General features: G+C 35.5%; 2 protein-coding genes across 4 annotated transcripts; both read right to left on the bottom strand.

The window, feature by feature from the left end:
* Positions 1–6870: 6870 nt before the first annotated feature.
* On the bottom strand, positions 6871–14224 carry LOC137722702 (phospholipid-transporting ATPase 1-like). Of its 3 annotated transcripts, XM_068461767.1 has the most exons (11): positions 13735–14224; positions 13598–13650; positions 13393–13495; positions 11258–13228; positions 10600–10939; positions 9581–10373; positions 9280–9403; positions 8828–9047; positions 8019–8477; positions 7615–7919; positions 6871–7320 (listed from the first exon to the last, which is right to left on the bottom strand). In XM_068461767.1, the coding sequence occupies exons 4-10, from the start codon at positions 12978–12980 to the stop codon at positions 7718–7720; spliced, it is 3861 nt and encodes a 1286-aa protein (XP_068317868.1). In that variant the 5' UTR covers positions 12981–13228; positions 13393–13495; positions 13598–13650; positions 13735–14224; the 3' UTR covers positions 6871–7320; positions 7615–7717. The 3 variants fall into 3 exon arrangements, with proteins under 3 accessions (XP_068317868.1, XP_068317867.1, XP_068317870.1); XM_068461766.1 differs by lacking the exon at positions 13598–13650; XM_068461769.1 differs by lacking the exons at positions 13393–13495; positions 13598–13650.
* A 4042-nt stretch (positions 14225–18266) lies between these two features.
* Positions 18267–19343, bottom strand: LOC137723761 (high mobility group B protein 6-like). The gene is made up of 3 exons (XM_068462950.1): positions 18788–19343; positions 18634–18702; positions 18267–18538 (listed from the first exon to the last, which is right to left on the bottom strand). Exons 1-3 carry the CDS (start codon positions 19223–19225, stop codon positions 18413–18415), a joined length of 633 nt encoding a protein of 210 aa, XP_068319051.1. The 5' UTR covers positions 19226–19343; the 3' UTR covers positions 18267–18412.
* Positions 19344–20568: the final 1225 nt, after the last annotated feature.

The following is a 20568-nucleotide window of genomic DNA, read 5'->3' on the forward strand; positions in this document are numbered from 1 at the left end:
TTTAGTTTCTTGTGCTCCGGGCAGTGTGACATGGGACACAACCTGACATGCTTCTCCCGATTAACTTCTTTCGTCCCACTAACGGCTAGATGAGCCTCCACGTAAACAAATGTTGTACGACGTCATTGCCATGAGGCAACCCTAATGTCGTCAGCGAGTGGTGTTCTTACCTGTCCTTGTCTGACGTTCTGGAAAATAGTTACTATTTTTTATTTTGCTCACTTTTTTAAACCAAAAATTTAGAGAAAATTATATAATAGTCCCTCAACTTTCATTCAATTAGATTAATAGTTTCTTAATTAAAAATATATGCTCATTGGTCCCTTAATTCAACAAAACGTGCAGCTATAGTTCTTTTCGTCAATTCAGTCAGAATTTTGTTAAATTGAGTCATGTTGAAAGGACCATTATTACAATTAAGTTAAAGTTGAGGGATAATTGCTCTAATTAGGTTAAAGTTGAGAGATTATTTCTCTAATTGGATTAAAGTTAAGGGACCATTACTACAATTTTTCTCATTTTATTTTTCATATTTGCTCCTTGATTCAGCCTCACATGTGTGGCATGTGATTCATCTTGACGGAAGTTCTAACGGAGTTGACGAAAATGACTATCGCTACACATTTTGAAGATTTAAGGGATTATTGGTCATGAATTTTTAATTGAGAGATTATTACTCCAATTACGTTTAAAATTGAGGAATCATTATTACAATTTCCTTAAAAATTTAAAAGTCTCTAAGTCGTTTTATCATATTATCTCCAAATACTGAAATAATACTCTCATCCCCAGTTGGACTATATAAAAATTGTCGGCCACAATTACGGTTGCATCCTTTGGGAGATTGTGTGATTGGAGCCTTTGAGGTAGATTGTTACATTATAAATGGCAAACAGAGTGCCCTTAGGGTTTTGTTGATAAGATATGAGGAGAAATTTTTCGTTGTGCGCTAAATGGATGGTATAGAATGTGTCATTATTAAAGTTGTTAATTTCTTAAAACAAGTCTCACCACTTATATAATGATACGTGGTGTAACACTCCGTGTTCCAGACATTGAAAATATGTCGACATTAATGTGGTAGTTAAATCTCCAAGGTCCTTGTTGAGAAGAGATCCTCTCTGGATCTTTTCCACCAAGGCCACTGGATCAAGTGATCCAAGCCTTTGAAATTTCATCTAACGGTTAAAAATTATTATAGTTTTTAAGGGGTCAAAATAGGTAGACTGCTGGAAGAAATTTCAAAAATTTGGATCACTTGTTCTGTTCAAGTCTCAACGTGGGGATAAAGCATCATTGGAGCAAAACTTCTTATATATTAATGGGTTGGTTGGAATATTAAACGTTCAGTAGACGTGTGTATAAATATAAAAGATTTAAAAAGAAAAAGTATATATGTAAGAAGAGAAGTTGGAAGGAAATACGAAAGGGAGAGAGAAAGAGAGAAATTGTGGGAGTAGGAAGATAATTTTTTTTTTTTTTAAATAAGAGATATGTTTTGATGAAATGTGAATAATGAAAAAAAATAAGTAAAAAAAAATGTGCAAAATTACTTTCATGCCTATCATTTTTATTTGAAAATATTATCTTTCAATTACGCATGAAAGGATTGTACTAAAAAAAATTATGCGTGGAAGGGTAATACTTCATCAACTTTTTTATAGAGTATTTTATTCATACGTAATATAAATATTGTCAATATTCAACTTTGGTAGTGCTTGTAAGAGATGTAATTCATGATGTAATGTTAATTATATGCATTTCTAATATAACTAATTATTCTTCCCTTCTTTACCTGGATCTCTAGTAGTGGTAATGTGATCAATAAATACAATATGAATAAGAATTGGTTCAATTACTTTTCTTATCTTGAAAATTCCAATCCTATTTCTTAATTTTACATCTACATCATCTTTAATCCGGCCGAAATAGGATTTGTTACTTATAAAATTCTTCATCAATTTTTTGTTGACATATTATGGGTGTGAATACTACTATTCTCATTAGAGAAGTTTTAGCATTTTGACACAAATTAAATCTTACACTTAACGTGTTTATTGGGTGAAATAATAGGTAGATTCAGATTACAGAGTCTCTTGGTAACCAACACTCGATGACAATTCTTTTCATGATCTCAGTAGAGAAACCTCCTTATAGTAAATTAGACTAATTTGATCTACACCAGCTCAAGTACTTTGAATTATGCAGCCCTGGTCTTAGGGGGTAATTGCATCGACCTTAACCAAGATTTGTGAACTGTAATAACAAACAATTTAATAGTTTTCGTTTATGTAAAGGATACAATAAAAAATATAATAATAGCTAGAGCACTAGCCTCTATTGCACTCATGTGATTTTAAACAAGGAAACTTTAACGAAAAGTTCTCGGTATTGTTTATTTTAACGAAAAATCACATTTTTACACTAAAAAGGCAATCCTAGGACTATTCACTTTATCCTTTATTTTGTTCTTACAATTAAAACTCAAAATTTTCAAGCCTTTTTCATTAATTTTCCTTTTAAACAAATGTTTGAGATCAAGGCAATGCAACCACGTGCATTGTAGACCCAGATGAATTTATTCATAGAAAATGACTAAATAGTATATATGATTTCCAAATCAGAGAAGCAAGGGACATTTTTATGTGGTTATAAGTAATTGAAATTTATATTGTCAATTTGTTTTATGGTGGAACCTCAACTTTTTCATGGTATCAGAGCAAGTTATCCCTTATGTGAAGCCTAATAACCACACCTGCTTCACGTCTCCCAATTTGTATTGTCCACATGTTTAACTTAAAAATTCGCCACACGTGAAGAAATATATCAAGAGTATGAATCCCACATTGAGAAAACAAGAGACATTGCATGTACTTATAAATAGTTGGATTACTCCCTATATTGTCAATTAATTTTAGAGTGGAACCTCCACTTCTTCACCACCCTCTCTCCCTGGCCCCCAAAACACCCTCAACAAAACATGCCTAGTAAATTATATGTTACTAATTTCATAGGTCTAAGAAACTCTCCATCTCTGGTGAAAAAAAAGAAAATTCATATCCCCTTGTAGAAATCGTGTCGGAATTTATTCTTTATGAATGTTTGTACAAATTATCTCTAAGTTAACGTATTGATCAATATAAAATTATCCGAGAGGTACCCTTTGTACTTGTTCGGGTTTGCCAATATATAGCAATATCACTATCGCTTCTTGTAAACGAAAAAACATCTCTAACCACTGGTGAAGAGGAGGAGGTACAGTGCCTTTGCTTCCTCTCCTTCTCCCTCCTCTTTTTAATTTTTATCTTTTCGTTCAATGTCTTCTTTTTGTGTGAATAAATATTATCGTTTGGTGATTTGGTATAAGCCATGCTCAAATATCTTATTTCCCATCACTTTTTTCTGCTCCTCCTTCATACTGTTGAGAATGAATCACACAATAATAGAAGAAGGGACATTAGATGAGCTTATTAGGCTTAACTTTCTTCATAGTATCAGAGAATAGATTATCCCATATGTGATGCCCAATGGCCACACACACTCTATATCACCCCCATTTGTGTTGTCTAGGTGTATATGTCACATCAATTAATGGATTTGTCTTATTAGATGTCGATTGTACACATCACTTCTCACATGAAATAGAATAAGAATGTAAAAGAAACATGTGATTTCCGTAGTATTACTCATATTAGTATGATTAGATCTCACATCCACCATAAAAAGGGTGCCCGGGGCGCATTAATTGCATCCATCTAACACAAAGAAGTATCTTCTTGCATTTAAAGAATTTAAACAAAATTATGGCAATGCTGCACTAAGCAATCAACATATTAACAAAGATAAAGACATGTGTTCAGCATCGAGACGTAACTTGAAATAGTTTCAGAGTCAGTGACTGAGCAGTTAACATGTTAAAGAGTCAAAAGATCGTTCACACTATTTGTTGCCACTTAATCCTAAAGGAGTCAACACCAGTATTAGTTAGATGGTTTATTCATCAATTATAACATTACACTGTAAAGAAAAACATTATAAATTCAATGAGTAGGAAGAAGGAACAACCAACTTGATAATCGAGAAAAGAATTCACAACCAAGAATCAATTGTAGTATGACAAGTAAATAAAACTTGTAGTTGTCAGACCAACTATGTTTTCGTATAAAAATTGTAGTTGTCGAGATATATTTTTAAAGTTACTATATTATTGTTCAAAGACTAATCCTAAAGGAACTGTAGAGCTACATAGAGCACACTACTGAAAGATGGTACAATTATTTGTCTATAGACAGCTAACATGGTTTCCATAAAATGGGTTAGTTTTCTTTATTACACACCTTAATTGTCAAAGGAAGTAGTTTTCTTGCTTACATGTACACCCTTGCAATGTATTCTGCTCTTAAATGAAGTGGACCTCATCACAGTGTAGGGACTCGTTGTCTTTGTCAAATGATATATGAGTTTGTTTTGAAATGCTTTTAAAATAATTGAAAGCGTTAGTAAAAATTCAAATGAATCTTAAAAAAAAACATTTTAAGTGCTTCCTGCAATAAGTCTTTCAAAATAAATTTCATCAAAATGCTTTCAGTCATTTTAAAAGTATTTCTAAACGAACTCATATATACTTAACTCTTGTATAAAGAGTTATATAAACTTTTAATTTTTGCGTTTTTAATAAGTTATGACATAAAATCGATCGCAATGATATTTTAGGATTCATATAGCCGACTCCACTTAGTAGAATAAAGTTTTGTTGTTGTTTTTAATAAGTATATCTGTTTTGTTGACCAAAATTTTTTTATCTCTATTTAGAGTGGAATTTTGCAAATAAGTAGAAATGGTTCATTATTTTATATTATTGAATATACTTTTTTATTGTGTCAAAAGAGCGATTCGAAGGCCTATTAATTCTAATCAAAAGGCATTTTTTGAATTTAAGCATGCTACGCATGACTACATATTTTTTAATCATATTATTATTAGTCCATTATGAGGCTAAGTCGATCCCTCTTTCTTTTTGTGTAAATAATATTGTTTGTTAAAAAAAAATTATTTCCATTGTGTCAAGGCTCGCTCCGAGGCAACTCCAACAAGCCTTTTACAAATTATGTAGAATGTGACATCAACAAAGCTTCATGATCATTGAATCTGAAACCGAAAACAGCTAGCTGTGATGTTATCCTGTACGGAATAGAAAATTGGACCAGTTGCTGATATGGCAATGTGAGCACATTTGTTGCTGAAAATTCCAGTCACCCCAAAACACGTTCACACTGGTTTATATTTTTGTTTTGTGGAATCAAGTTATAGTAATTTTATCATGTCAACGAGAAGGAACAAGTCGTTGCATGCCACTTGATTTTTTTTTTTTTTTAGTATTTGGAAGATATGGTTTGTGATATGATGCCAAAAATTGGTCAATACAAGAAATCATTTTTATACCGTGTCTGCTAATTTGATTAGAAATTTTAAGCAAACTTGCCTTTAGGCTTTAGTTGTTATCTAGGTCCATAGGAACCGGGGTAGATTCTTTCCAGGAAACACCGTCAACAAATTTCAAAATAAAACCCGTTTAGAAATGCTTTTGTGGAAAGTACTTCTACTTTTAGTGCTTTTGTTAGAGGGTGAGTTTAATTAGTGTGGTACTTATTTTATAGAAATCAAAACCATGGCATCGATGTATTACACTCAATAATTGGACTTATTCTACTGAACTGAAATTTTCTGATTTACGCTAAGAAAATCTCTATTGAATAAAATGACAAAGTGAATTCTTTTTCTTTTCTATTTTCCGTGAAATTACATAACTAGGTCATGTGTCATGATAATAACTTACTTGATATTAATTCCACATGGCGTTATATGCCAATGAAATATAAGACATGTGGAGACAAGTTTCACATGTCTTTATTCATTGGCAAAAAACGCCACCATGATGGTGTATCGTGCCGCAAAGTCCTTCTACATGTGCCTCTCTATTCCTCCCAATAAAATTTCTCCACTAAGATCATCTCCAATGCAAGGACTTCAAGTCCTATTTTTAGGTCCCGTTATAAGGCAAAGCATCTATGGTTAATGCACATGAGATTTAAAACTCATATTTGGTTTCAAGGCAAAATGAGACCCAAATTTGAGTTTCAATATGAGATTTGAGCCCAAGATGAAGCCTATACCAACTAGAAAAAATGGTCTTCATTTATTAAAAAAAAAAAAGAGATCTGAATTTTGAATTCAATCATCTCCAATGCACAAACCCAAATTATTAAAACCCAAACATGAGTTTTTAGTCCAATAGTTGAGTCTTACGACTTTGGGTCTTTGCATAGGAGACTTTGGGTCTTTACATTGAAGAATAAAACCAAAATACATAAATACACCACCTTGGACCCAACTATAAAAATATTGGTCTAAAATTTGAGTCTTTACATTGAAGATGCTCTCGAAATTAAACTCAAAATTTCCTACCCTTTCTTTTTGGGAACGGTAGGTGAAAACAGTCCACCCTTCCCAAGACCAGGAAGATTCGCAAAGAATCAAACCCTTCCTAGTCGACCCTTCCTAAACCATCTCGTGATTCACCAACATCAAGAATCAAATTCAAGATGTATCGTGTAAACTACGTTTTTGAAATTCGTCCCCCCAATTACTGGATCACTCCGTGTTGGTCCTACCCATTCTTAAGTAGGTGCCTACCATACGGCGAAAGTACTTTTATAGACATCCACTAGTATTTTTAAGTTTTTCTTTTAACATTATAGTAAACCTTTGTTATCCAAAAGCCTAATTAGAGGGCAAAGGATGACTTAAGGCATCTCCCCACTAACATGTGAGAAAGATTAGAACTAGCAAATCAGCAAAAACAATTGGGAGAAATGACAAGAAGTCTTTCCTTTTTTCATTTTATATGTTAAGCCGTAAGAAGAAAAAAAGGCAGATCTGATCTCTACACACACCTATCATATACTCTGGTTTTTCTTTCTTTTTCCCTTTCCTCCCTCTCTTCCCCTCTCTATGCACTGCATCATAACAAAGCTATTACACAACCATCTAAGTTTTTCACTATTGTCAGTGCCTGACGACTTCAAAAAGTATTCGACAAGTTGCTTGAGGTTCCTCAACTCGGGTTTCTTTCTTCTTTCTCTTCCACCTGATTTCCCTTCCCCGGCGAGAGTTGGCCAAACGAGTTTTCTGTACACGCCAAGCACACTCCTTTGGCCTAGACCATCCACCTTCCGGTCTTCTTATCCTTTGACGGGATACTCCACTCTTTTGTCAAATACCTACGATTTATTTTGCATGTAGTCAGCCAATGCAACTCATCTGCAGAACGAGAGGAAGAAACATCAGTAGGGTCCAGCAGAATCTCACAACTTCGGAGACAGTTGCATCTAATTAAACCCAATGCGAAGTTATGATTTGCATTTTACATGTACGATAACAAATTATAGAACAAAACGTTCAGTCGTGGTTTGGACACAAAGACAGCAACTCATTGCTCACAAATAGGCTTGGCTAATAGCAATTGCTTAAACTATTCCTCCATGAAGGCAAATAATGGAATAAAGATTACTGTACAATTATTTTGTGTCTATAAGAAAGTAAAAAAAAGCTCACCTTTGATATTTTATAACCGCATGCCGCTGGAAAGATGTACGCTGGACAAACAAAAGGGAAGCCATCTCAGAATGAAAATTTGTCTCGAAGCCGGTAATACATGTCAACTTGAACTGTCATCTTGCTTTGAGCTCAAATGTTTACGTTGCCTATTTAAAACCTCGGCTTCCCTAGCTATCTGGATATCCGAAGGCCAAAAGATATGATTTACAACTTTGAACACAAAGCGAGGGAGCAACGCAACAACAGTTATAAGCAAAATGGCAATCCAATATGTGGGAGACTTTGCCAAATGGTATATAGTCCTGCACCCAAAAGAAAATGAGGGGGAAAATCAGATCAACATTATAAAACAATATATGTTTAAAATCAGAAAAAGAAGAGCAGAAGTCAACGAATCTAACCAGTAATTAGGAAAGACAGGTATAGAATCCAATACCACCATACAGGCATATGTGATAATTATTGAACCCCATACTGCGATTTGAGTGATGAATACCCAACGATGAACGTCCATTGCCAAATGCACATTGACAAGGACAACAACTGCAATCGTCCATAAACTGCCCATGCTCCATATGTCTATTGAGCTATCCTTATAGGTGAAGAGGGGTACATAGAAGAGAACAAGACTCTGCCATACGGTGTCAAGCATTGTGATCCAGAAGAGATGTAAATTGTATGCCTCGTGTCTATGGCCAGCACCATAGAGTTTTGGATATTGTAACAGTGTCCTGTGGCTCAAGTCTTTGTCCAGTATACCAACAACAATTGTGGGGAGTGAAGTATAAATGACAGAATAGAAAACACTACTCCAATCTGTTAAAGCAGAAGTTGTTGAAAAAGCAGTGGACAATATAAACCTGCAGACAAACAGATAAGCATAAAACAATCAGCATCGCTAAAAGTTGCAACATGTAAACTCGAAGAAAAAAATGATTCTTTGGCTCAATACAGCTTTTGGTGTCCTACGCATAATGTATCAATGCTTTGAATGCACAATGAAAGATCTATCTTAGATTTTATTGAGACAACTTATAATAGATTTCAATCTTGAAAGAGTGTTTTGCTATGTAACTGAACTTAAGAAGATATTGTTACACAAATGTTCAACTTCATGTTCATACATCACATTTGGATTTAAATAAAATAAAAGAAAGATGATGCACGTGCAGAAAGCTTCCATGAAAATAAACCAAAGAACAAGGCATACCAAAATAGCATCAGTACAAAAACTGCATTGCGGTAGAAGTTGTACAGAATCATATAGCCAACACGCTGATAATTCCAGTGCCCATGCACCAAAAGTAATGTTTTCAAAAACCGAAACTGTCCCATAGCAAAGTCTGAAGCCATCACAGCTTGACGTCCTTCCTGACCACAAATTCCAACTCCAACATCCGCCATTTGGATCATTGAAACATCATTTGCCCCTAAAGACATGTCAGTGATCAGAGGAGGAAAAGAAGTAGAGAACTTAAAACAAAAGTAAAGCATAGCGTAGGACCACAGTTTGCACATAAATAAGAAACAGTAAACTCAGAATATGACTTGGTTTTGCATCCTATGTCATGCAGGATTGCATAAGAAAACAACAAAGCCAATATGGACTCCAGCCCCTCCCAATCAGGCAAATCATAGCAGAACTATCAATGGATAACTTACCATCACCTATAGCCAATGTCATGTCATCAGTACGAGTCTTAATCAGATCAACAATTCCAGCTTTCTGCAGAGGTGCAACACGACAGCATAACACAACACTACAGGATGTGGCAAGGTCGAATAGCTGTGGAAATAAAAGAAATAACCAAGTTAATCTTCACCATAACGTGAATCCAATTCAACAGTATTATGGGTACAGCTAGAAAACTGTTTAAAACGAAAGCAAGCAATCAGCCACTTATAAACAAACAGCATAACAAACTGCAAGCTAATTGTTCAATAGATGGAAAGCGGGACTTGCCTCTAACTCTAGATCTTTCTCCAGAATGTATACCAAGCTGTTCCCATCTATTATGAGTGCTAATGGTGCATTCATTTTTCCTTCTTCCTTCCCTCCATTCCATTCAGGCACACAGGATGTCTTTGCATTGCCAGGTATCTCAAGGTAGCCATTTTCAGCATTTTTTTTCAGTTTGAAACTTGGGTCTCTTTTATTGGACGATTTTACACCATATTTTGCCATAGAATCAGCCAAAAGATTTCGGCATTCATCCTCAGAAGTTCCATTTATAATAATTTGTTGCATATCTGCTGTCAAGAGTTTGCATGATAGACCAATCGAAATAGCTGTCTCTTGCTTATCTCCAGTAAGAACCCAAACCTTGATCCCTGCTTGCCGGAGAGACTCAATAGCTTCCGGCACACCATCTTGTAACTTATCCTCAATAGCAGTCGCCCCAAGAAGCTTTAAGTTGCATTCGATGAGAGCTGCTGTTTGACGTAATTTCGAGGAACGATCAGTCAACGAGGTACTTGCATCTTCATACATGCTTTGCCACTGCTCAAGTTGTTCATCTGTAAGATCCCTGGCAGCAACCACAAGAGTACGTAAACCTTCTGAGGAATATTCACTCAGATGGCTTTGAGTTGAACGCGTCAGATGATCATCCCTTTCAGAGTCATTTGCTAAAGTGCCGAACATAGTAGTGTCAGCACCTTTCACCAAAACCTTTACAGTATTGTTTGGAAATCTGATAACAACGGACATCCTTTTTCGCACGCTATCAAACTCATGCAGACCCAATACATCCAACCTAGAACCACATACAAATAAATTAAAAATAAATAATAATAATTATCAATAAGAAAAAATCATGGAAGGATGTTAAAGTACTGCTACTATAGCACACTCAAATACAACGTAAGTCGTCATTAACGTGATTACATACAATCCTTTTATATTTTAATGATGTAGAATGGACAGTTATTGAACGAAGAAAGGTGCAAATAGAATAGGAGCTGAAGTGAGCGACTCCCTACCTTAGTTTCTCACCATTGACATCCATAACAATGTGCCCAGATGTGCGCTCAAAAAGCGTATATCCATATGCAGAGGCTGCAGAAACTAATGCTTGCTCATCAGGAGATTCCCCCTGATAGTCAATAGCTTCTACATCATCTAATTCACTTTTTCCGCAACTGGAAGATGTACCATTACTGACAATAGGAACCACAGTATTGCAAGCAGCCAATGTAAGAAAAAACTCATGTGCAGCAATCCTGTCATTTTCACTTAAGTCTTTGTGCAAAAATTCCACAAGCTCATTATCTACAGAAATTTCGCTTTTGAGCTTCCATCTCTTTCTACCTAATCCTATTCCTGTCAATGATCACATACAATGAGGGCTTGTACAAAAAGGAAATCTGGATATGATTTATGAAATGAAAGTATCGTCTATATTCAGAAAGCAGACAATTCAAAGCAATTTGAAACAGTTTTCCCTCTGAATAGCAATTTTAAAGAGAAAAATAGTATTGCAAACACTAGCATAAACTAAGAGCACATTAGTAATGTTTTTGCTGTATGTTTTCTGTTTTTCATAACTACACAGAAAGGAGGAGGGGCACTTATGATGTCTTGCAAATAAAAACTGTTTTCAGTAATTAAAAGGAAGAAGGAAAGCGTGACATGTTATACCTGCAACATTTGCTTCCTGCAAAGAGGTCCCAAAACTCCTCCCAAATATGCTTGCTCTTCGGAATTCCATTTTGTTCTCGGTAAGTGTCCCTGTTTTGTCTGAAAAAATATATCGTATTTGACCCAAATCCTCATTAATATTCAACGATCTGCACTGGAACCTTGAGCCAGAGCTGCTGTCAAACATATGCCTGTCTTCGATCATGAAATATGACTGGCCCAATCGAACCAACTCCATTGTAATATAAAGAGAGATTGGTATCATTATCTGGAAAACTATGATGGAACTCAAAAAGGAGAAAAAGATCTCCATAGGTATCCCATAAAACCTATAGGTTTTTCCATTCTCTTTCCCATCAGAGTAGTATCTTTTCCGGTAATAAGCCAAGGTATCAATCTGACCTTTATGGCGCATGAGCCACAGGCCCATGCCAGTGGCCACAACTGCACACATAACAAAAAGGAAAACCGACAGCCAGAGAGTTTCCCTATTCATGTAGCTTTCCAGCTTACTTCTCTTGGAAGGAGAAGCTGCACTATTCAGCATTGCCTTGGTTTCCTGTCCAGCATATACCACGACACCAATTGCCCAGGCTGTGTTCTTCAGCTGGCAACCACGCAAAACTATATTTGATTGACTCAGGGGAAATTTATGCCCATTAAACTCCATGTTGGCAGTGAACTCATAGACATTCCTATTAGGTTGTTCACATCTGATGAGCCCTAAAAATGTACACCCTTCACATACTGCTGAAGTTGTTTCCTGCCGCGCATACCTTGTTTTCAAGTTCGACTCACCATCCAAATTCATTGTTTGAATGTAGGCAATTCCACTAGGGTCGCTTGTCCCTAACAAGACCACATCACAAGGAATTGTGTCATCAGCACAAATCTTTAGAACCTCGCCCACTTGAATATGTTTCCATTTCTTCGGTTGAAATTGGCCAGATTGAAACACCAGAGCCTCCCGGTTATTCTCATTCCTGTCTGATCTATGTCTTCGCCAATCTTCATAGCCATCTTTGATAGCTGTGACACAGAGCACAAACAGAAGGGGGAAAAGAGACACCGTTCTTCCAAAGACTGCAAGAGGTGGAAGCTGGTTGAGGGCAGCAATAGCTAGAAAATACAAATAAGCTACCCGATGAAACTGAATGAAAAGATTCTTGGGCAAGAAGGTAATGATGGTGTACTTGCTAGTTCGAATCTCATTCCCAGTGAACTCATATTTGTCATTTGTCCTCTTCGGATCGTTAATATAGATCAACCTTGGATTGTCATCATGCAGCAAGTTATCATCGAACTGCACACTTTTGTGACGGATCCTCTGAGACAACTTTTCCTGAACCCTAGATGAACCCTGGGAGATTTCAAGAGTTCCTGAACTTCTAGTTTCATTATGCAGTTCCATGGCACCCCACGACACCAGGCGTCTTCTATCCCGCGTGGGGTTTTCCAACGGAAACTGCGGCAATAACCGAGAACCGAGTGGACCAGCAAGATTAGTGGAATTTTCTAAGGGTTTCTCAGAGCAACCAGAAACAGCAACGTCGTCCTTCACTTCAAGTAAATCACTTTGAGCATCATCATTGTTGTCAAGACTGGAAGAAGAAAATGAAGCATTGGAGGAGATACGGGCAAGGTTCTTAGTAAGAGAAGAGGATGGAACCAGTGGCGCTGATGGAGAATCAGACGAAGACAGCAACGGGTGCCCAGAAGTCATAAATAATTCTCCAATGAGGTCATTGGAGAATTACATATACACTTCACCCCACTTCTAACCACCATGAACAAACACAGCCAATCAATCCAGAAATCCCATTTCCCAAATCCAGCGTCCGGCAAACACCGATTAAACCCAAAGAAATCAAGCACTACTTGCTTAAAAACCCAGTATCCAAAATCCCTCTAATCCCAAAATTAATGATGGGTTTGCAATTTTTTCAAATTCACGATGTGAGATTCAAGCTCCTGCAAACCGAAAAAACAGACAATGTAGCTCAGTAATACCATCCAGAACACATGTTAAAAGTACACTTAGAGCATGCATTACAGGTACACTTCAGAATCTCAGAAATGCAGAGATGTAACAAAAAACAAAAAGAAGAAAAATTGCATTCAGATCAGACACAGACCACCCTTTGATCGCAGGGAGGGAGAATCAAGAGGCCCACAGAAAGCCCCAATTGCTCAAATAACAACAAAGTTCCGCAGATCCCCAAGAAAGCAATGCCAAAGCTAAAAACAAAGATAGAAAAGAAAACACGGTCAATGAGCAATCTGAATCACTGCCCCCACAACCCTAAATCCCAGAAATCAAAACCCAAATCAGAGAAATACCCAAAATTCCCAATCGACTAAGAACCACATACACCAAAATGCACCAAGAAATTCTGCAATATTCTCATACCAAAAAATAGAAAAAATGAAAACCCAAAAATAAAATAAAATAAAATAACCCAGAAAAAGCAACGTACCTCTGAATCCGAATACAGACAAAAGACGGGAGCTTTATCGTCTCGGAATTGGCGAAACGAGAAGACTGAACGAAAGAGCAGGTACCAAATGCCCTCCAATGAACTGAATACGAAATGTCACAACGTAAACACGAAAAGGGGAAATTGGCAGGTGAGAAAAAAGATCAGGGCAATGATCTCACCCTCAGTTTTTCCTTTTGTTTCTCCAGTTTTTTTTTTTTTAACAAGAAATTCTCAGGGACCGGATCGGGCAAAAGAAAAAACTTAGGTTCGATGAGAAAACGAGATTTAGGGGAGCGATTCAGTTTTGTTTGGGGGAAATTGGGAGGAGAAGGAAGGAGGAGTTGGTGGGTGGGCGGCACGAAAAGTGCGAGAAAATCGCAGGTGGAGGAGAGAGAGAGAGAGATGAGCGGCAGAGCGCGAATCTTGGGGCGTTGCCCGGTCACTACTGACGGACTCTTCCTTTCTTGGCTTTGTCAATCTGTACCTGAGCTTTTTGTTTGGGGAAAACTGGGCTCGCTTTGTTTTTTTTTAATTATTTTTTTTATATTATATAGTAATTACTTGGGGGTATTATTGTCAAATTGCTGTTCTCTAAATTATACACATCAAAATGGGTTTTCATCGTAGTAATTTTCAAAATTTCGTTTATTTTTTGCAAGTGAAAATCTATAATGTATGGATAAATATTAATTATTGTATTTATATACGTGTTATAATTTGAGTGAATTTATAACTAAACATGTAGATGTATTGGACACGTATTTTGGCCCTTAAATCTAGTAAATTTGTAATTACCTAACTTTTAAAAAAGTATTTCTTAAAAAAGTTTATGCCAACGGGAGACTTGTTTGTCCTTCCACTTATAATTAACGAACTTTTATGATTCAAACATAATAATCGAAACCGTTTTCTTTATCATTATCTAAATATTATAGATGCAAAATAGTATTTAATTTGAAGATCTTTTAGTTGTTCATATGCATAAAACAAAAAGACAGTTCATCATGAGAATGTTACTTATTACCAAAATCGTTGATTAGTTTAACACGTATAAATGAATAAATGATCTCCAAATTAAATGATTTTTTGTAGATATGATCGTTAAATAATTAAATAATGATAAAGAAAACGGATCCAATCATTATGATCTTTGGATAATAATAAAAAATATGAACGATTTCAATTATAATATTTGAATGATAAGGGTTCGTTAAACGTAAGTGGGAGGACAAATAAGTCTCTCACATAAGACACAAACATTATCCTTTAATAAAATTGTAAATTTCCTATATCATTGTTGGATATTGTGCAATATAGAATAATTAGTAAAAGGTCCATTTTCTTGATCACCTTCCCGGACCAGGATCCTCTCCTAATATAAGAATGATGATCCTCACGACTAAGGGATGTGGGCCGTTGGATGAAAATTCAACGGTTACAAACAGAGGATCCCTTGAAAGTTATAATAATTATAACCGTTAGATTTTCATCCAACAGTCCACATTTTTTGATCATGAGGATCCTCATCCTTAGATTAGGAGAGGATCCTCCCACCTCCCCCTACCAAAGAAAGAAAGCAAGTTAAGCAACCAACACACTCAACTGAAAGATAATACATTGTTCGTTGCTCTGTCTAAATTTTTTTTTATTTTTTATAATACTTAAAATAGCAACTTACGTACTACAACGACGACATTCGATATTGATAAATATAAGAACATGCATAAAAAACTAATGGGCGTTTTTATACTATTGACATGTGGCAGTGCACATGTGCTATACAAATTATTTTACCATACTCTGCATTTTTCTTTTTTCCAAATGCATTGTAAGCCTTTTCGTCATGCATATATCAATTCCACGAGTTTTAGACATCTGACGTAGCTACGATGGTGGTACGTGTGGACAGAAAAGTATCCTCGTCGAATTCTTTTTTTAGGGATTCGGAAAATCTAGTAATTATGTCCGTTCATCATAAATCGTGTGATCAGTTTTCGTTAGGTACTATTTATATTTAATTTAAAATTTGAAATTTAAAATGATTTCTGATTTCTAGCCGTACGATGTACGATGAACAGACATGACTATGGAATCCCCCGAATCCCCAAAAAAAGGATCCAACGAGGATCCTTTTCCCATGTGGACGGCTACATTTGCTTCCAAATTTATCCCAACCCCTTAAACTTTGGATTCAGTGAGGACGAGAGATTTATTAGTGCGCCAATAATCCAGACATATACGTCATATCACAAGTTTTACATAAGTAGAGATAATTTTTATTTTTTTAAAGACATATGATGTACTGTCCCGTGTTCTGTGTACATTTAGTGCATCCCCAATGGGGGCTTTATCCTCCTTGAAGCTACTACATTTATAGCTCTAATGAAAATTTTCATCCCCAGTGGGCCGAAAAATGGGGCTACATCCACCACAAGGGCTAGCAATTTCAATCCTAGGGTAGTAAGAAGTTAGGCTACATCTAGCCCCAAAAAGTAAGGGGACCACACCAAATTGAGGGCCCAGTCTTGTTTTTTGTTTTTGCTTTTTTAGTTTAGAAATGGGTGAGCCGCATTTTTAATTCCAAAACATAATTTTAAGGGTTATTTTTCAACCGTTTAGGATTTTAAGAGTTTATTTTCAACTATTCGTTTGATTAAGAAAACATATACAAACAGACTATTTTATGTGTTATTGATTAGAAAAAAATGTTGTGCTTCGTGTTTATTTTTCTAGAATGAAAAATTCATAAAAAAAAATTATGAAATTTAACATTGGTAGTTTAGAGACCTAAACCGAGAATATAAACAAATAACAAAACTAAATTATGATAAGATAATCCAATCCAATGATTGTCATTAAATGAACATCTTGTTAGATTTCGGAGAATGTGTCAATCAAAGAAATAAGCCAATGGTTGTTATGAAATGAAATCTTATCTTGTTTGATTTCATAGAAACAAACCAACAAATGAGATTGAGATAAGATAATCAAAACCAATGATTATTATGAAACGAAATCTTATATTGTCTGATTTCATAGAAACAAATCAACGGATGAGATTGAGATAAGAGAACTTACAATGGTGCATAAGTGATGAAATATAACTTTGTCAGAATTTGAATATTTTAAGGTTAAAAAATTCATAGATTAAAATTTAAGATAACACGTCTAAAAATCAAGTTTAGAGAAGTTAAGACAATAATAAATTTACCGCTTAATCAAATTACTACATAATAAAATACATAGCCCCATACAGAGCCCTATAACCTTTTATTAAGAGAGATTATTTTTTAGTACCCTAAAGATTATTCGGATATCTAAATTGAACTATATCTACTATTTTTCTAGCCTGTATAGAAATCTCTCTATGAGAACTAATCAACTAAAACTCGGACCAGTTTATGTCTGTTTGTCTCTTTCCCAGTACAGTTTGGATTTCTGTTCCAAGTATACCCCTAATCCGTTGGACATAGTGACGTGTAAAGCCCTGTGTAGATTTTCAGCCGTTGATGGGTGATCCTCTGTTCAATGAGTCAAATCGTGCGGGTGAGATTGTCTACTGGATAATTATTTGTGTTCGAGTCCGTCTTGTATTCAGTGGGATTCCCACTTGTGTAAAGCACCGACATACATGTGTAGTAGTTTTGACGTGAGGACGAAGTTTCCTCGAGCAATGTTTGCTGCTTTTGTTCTTGTCGTTTTGGAGAACAAGATATTGCGGTTCCCATAACACCCTTGTCAATTTGTGTCATAAATTTATCATGAATAATTTACTTTTCGTATTATCAAATGATTTTAGGTGAATTTTAACTTTTTTATAGTATCAAAGTCGATTGTTTTATATGTAAGGTCCAACAGTTACACGTACTCCACACCACTTGATTTGTGTTAACCACGCACTAGGCTTAAAAATTAGTCATACGTAGATAATGTGTTGAGAATATGGTACAAGAAATGAGGGATGTTGCATATGCGTATAAGTAATTGTGCTACTCCTCATATTGCTAATTAAATTTATGGTGTAGCCCAATTACATTTAAGCACATACAAAGCCATAAATTATGGATAGTTAAACGTGGTTTGGTTTGATTTGATTTGACACTAAAAATATAACCGCATTTGCTTAACATTCAACTATTCAATTTGGTTCGATTTTGACCAGTAATAATTGAAACTGACCCAAACCACATCATTTTTAATTTGATTTGGTTCAATAGGTTCAACATTTTTAATTTTCTCAACATCTACACATTTTAGTAGATCAAAAGATTAAGTTTTCAAAACATAAAAATTTCATCTTGTTAATTATGATTAAGTTTCAGTTAAATATAATCTCATAATAGCAAACGATTTATTCTTTACAATCTCACATAAGTATATATACAAATAAATCTACGTATTGTTAATAGTCATCACAACTTATATTTTTGTTTTATCACACTAAATAAGGTCGACTGTATAAAACTTAAAACGCTATAAAGCTCGATTTTTCACCGCTGCGCTCAACTAGAGGACATAAACATTTGAAATATATGAATATATGAAGTTATGAACTATAAGTATATATTCCAAGCACTAACATACCAAGAACATTAAAACATAATGAGGTATTATATTATTATGAAAACGAATAAAATTCAAATAAAATTCACAAACCAAAAACTCTATAAAATTATCACTTCTCTGTTTTCTCTGTAACGATTTCGGAACTGGACGCAGAACAACTCTCCGGCTTCCGCGGTGAGTTTTCATCCACAGATTCCTCCATTTCCTCCTCCGCTTCATCTTCCGCTTCCACTTCCTGATCAACAAAATAATGAAAACGAATTAAACAAAAAACAATAATTAATTTCAAATCTGATAAAAAAATTAAGAAAAATCGAGATTATGGTTCACCTGAGACGGCCATTCTGCGGTCTTCTTTTCTTTCTCCTTCTCCCTGAGCGATCGAATCGGCGACACTCTCTGTTCCGAAACACTCAAAATTAAATCAAAATCGAAGGAACAAAAAAGGGAATGAAAAAGCGTTTGAAATTCAATCGGAGCTTACGATTGATCGAACATGGAGCTGGTTCAATCGGTAAATCCGATCGAGCTCGATCTCCAGCATCCTCTGAATCTGCCCTCTGTTTTCGAGCTCCTTCGTCTGCATTTCCATCATCAGATCCCTCTCCTTGAGCATCTTTTCCGTCGTCTCTCTGTCCGATTTCATCCTCTCCATCTTCTTCCTGATGGCGCTCAGCTCCTCCGCCAGCGACGCGTCCATCGCCTCAATCTTCACCGGAGTCACATAGATCGGACGGTTCTCCTTGTTCGAACCATCCCCAACGCCAATCAATTGCTGTACGGGCTTTATTTTGACATCGGAGTTTGTCGGAGTCGCTGGAGTGTTCTTCAGCTGGAGAGGCGTCCGGCCGCTTCTAGGCCGAACAATCTGGTTCCCGGCAATTCCGGCAATCCCGGCAACAGGAGATTTAAGCGCCTGCATTGCTTTGGTGGATGCGTGAAAGATGTTATTGCCAGTTGAGGTTGTTATACTTTAGAGGAGAGAGAGACAGAGAGAGGAATTGTAGAGAGAGAGTGTTTGAATTTGAAAGTGGAGAGGCGCAAAGTGCTAACGGCTACAATTTTAATTTGCGTTCAGAAAGTTTATTTATAAACGAGCTCCAGATTCCAACGATGATTATTTTATGAAAATTTTTATTTGGACTCCGTTATCTTATCTCTATACTTAACTAACAAGTTTTATCTACTAAACTTTCAAGTTTACCCTTAAATAAATAAGAATAAGAAAAGAAAATAAAATAAACATTAGTGTTTTTATCTCTAGCACACCAATGCATTCCTCTATTATTTTCGGCAAAACCCACCCTAATAACAACAAAATATTATCTGGAGTTCATCAACGAGTCAGCTTGCCAGAAACCCTTATCAGCCCTCATTTATAATTTCAGCATAGGTTTTTGGCTAATATGTTTGCTTGTTTGAACCATTATTTGGGAGTTGGTCACTTGCATAAATTATTAAAACTAACAAGTCAGCTTGATAGAAACCATTGTTGCTATCTCTTCTAAATAGACACTAACATGGAAGCTTTTTTCTCATATTGTAGGAATTTGTTTCATGTCCAACAAATTAGTAAGAAGTTTTCTCTGCTGAAATTATAAATGAGGGGGTTTCATGCAATAATGGTTTCTATCAAGCTGACTTGTTGATGAACTCATGAGAATATTTTGTTATCATTTGGGTGTGTCTTGTGGGAAATAATGGAAGATTACAAATGTGTGTCATTTTTTTTTGAGTTATTGAGTGTAGAGATAAAAACATCAATGTTTATTTTCTTATTTTTATTTATTTAAGGGCAAACTTGAAAGTTTAGCAGAGAAAAATGTTTAGTCGGATGTAGGGATAGGATGGCTAGGTCTAACTAAAATTTCTCTTATTTTATTCTTTTAACAGAAAATGATTGAGTGGCAATCAATTACAAAAGACACGCTCATGGCGGGACCTGCACACTCATTATGTCCTACCAGATAACGACACGTAATACATATTTTGTTTGGTCAGAAATGACGAGACATTATGGAGATGCCGATATTAAATTGGAAGCTTTGTTGGATAAAAGATAAAAGGCGGTAAAATTTTCAACTGTTTCAACCCTAATTAAGGTTTTTCTCTGGTACATGTCACGGATTTCAAGAGTAATAATTTACAGTTTGACTGGTCCACTGGTTCATATATTTTTTAATATGTTGGGAACACGGTCTAGTACACTAATTAAATTATGACTAAAGGTGTATCAGATCATGTTTTTCGAACGCTGAAAAAATT

This window comes from Pyrus communis, chromosome 17, assembly GCF_963583255.1.
Source record: "Pyrus communis chromosome 17, drPyrComm1.1, whole genome shotgun sequence".
Classification (NCBI taxonomy): Eukaryota; Viridiplantae; Streptophyta; class Magnoliopsida; order Rosales; family Rosaceae; genus Pyrus; species Pyrus communis.

Bases quoted from the DNA above. Each gene is read 5' to 3' on its own strand.
- LOC137722702 (XM_068461769.1), bottom strand. From the start codon at position 12,980: ATGACTTCTGGGCACCCGTTGCTGTCTTCGTCTGATTCTCCATCAGCG. The intron at 10,940-11,257 runs GTATAACATGTC...GATCATTGACAG, and splicing joins GCAGGAAGCAAATGTTGCAG to GAATAGGATTAGGTAGAAAG. The intron at 9,404-9,580 runs GCAAGTCCCGCT...TTATTTCCACAG, and splicing joins AGAAAGATCTAGAGTTAGAG to CTATTCGACCTTGCCACATC.
- LOC137723761 (XM_068462950.1), bottom strand. From the start codon at position 19,225: ATGCAGGCGCTTAAATCTCCTGTTGCCGGGATTGCCGGAATTGCCGGG. The intron at 18,703-18,787 runs GTAAGCTCCGAT...GTTTCGGAACAG, and splicing joins AGCTCCATGTTCGATCAATC to AGAGTGTCGCCGATTCGATC. The intron at 18,539-18,633 runs GTGAACCATAAT...TTTGTTGATCAG, and splicing joins CCGCAGAATGGCCGTCTCAG to GAAGTGGAAGCGGAAGATGA.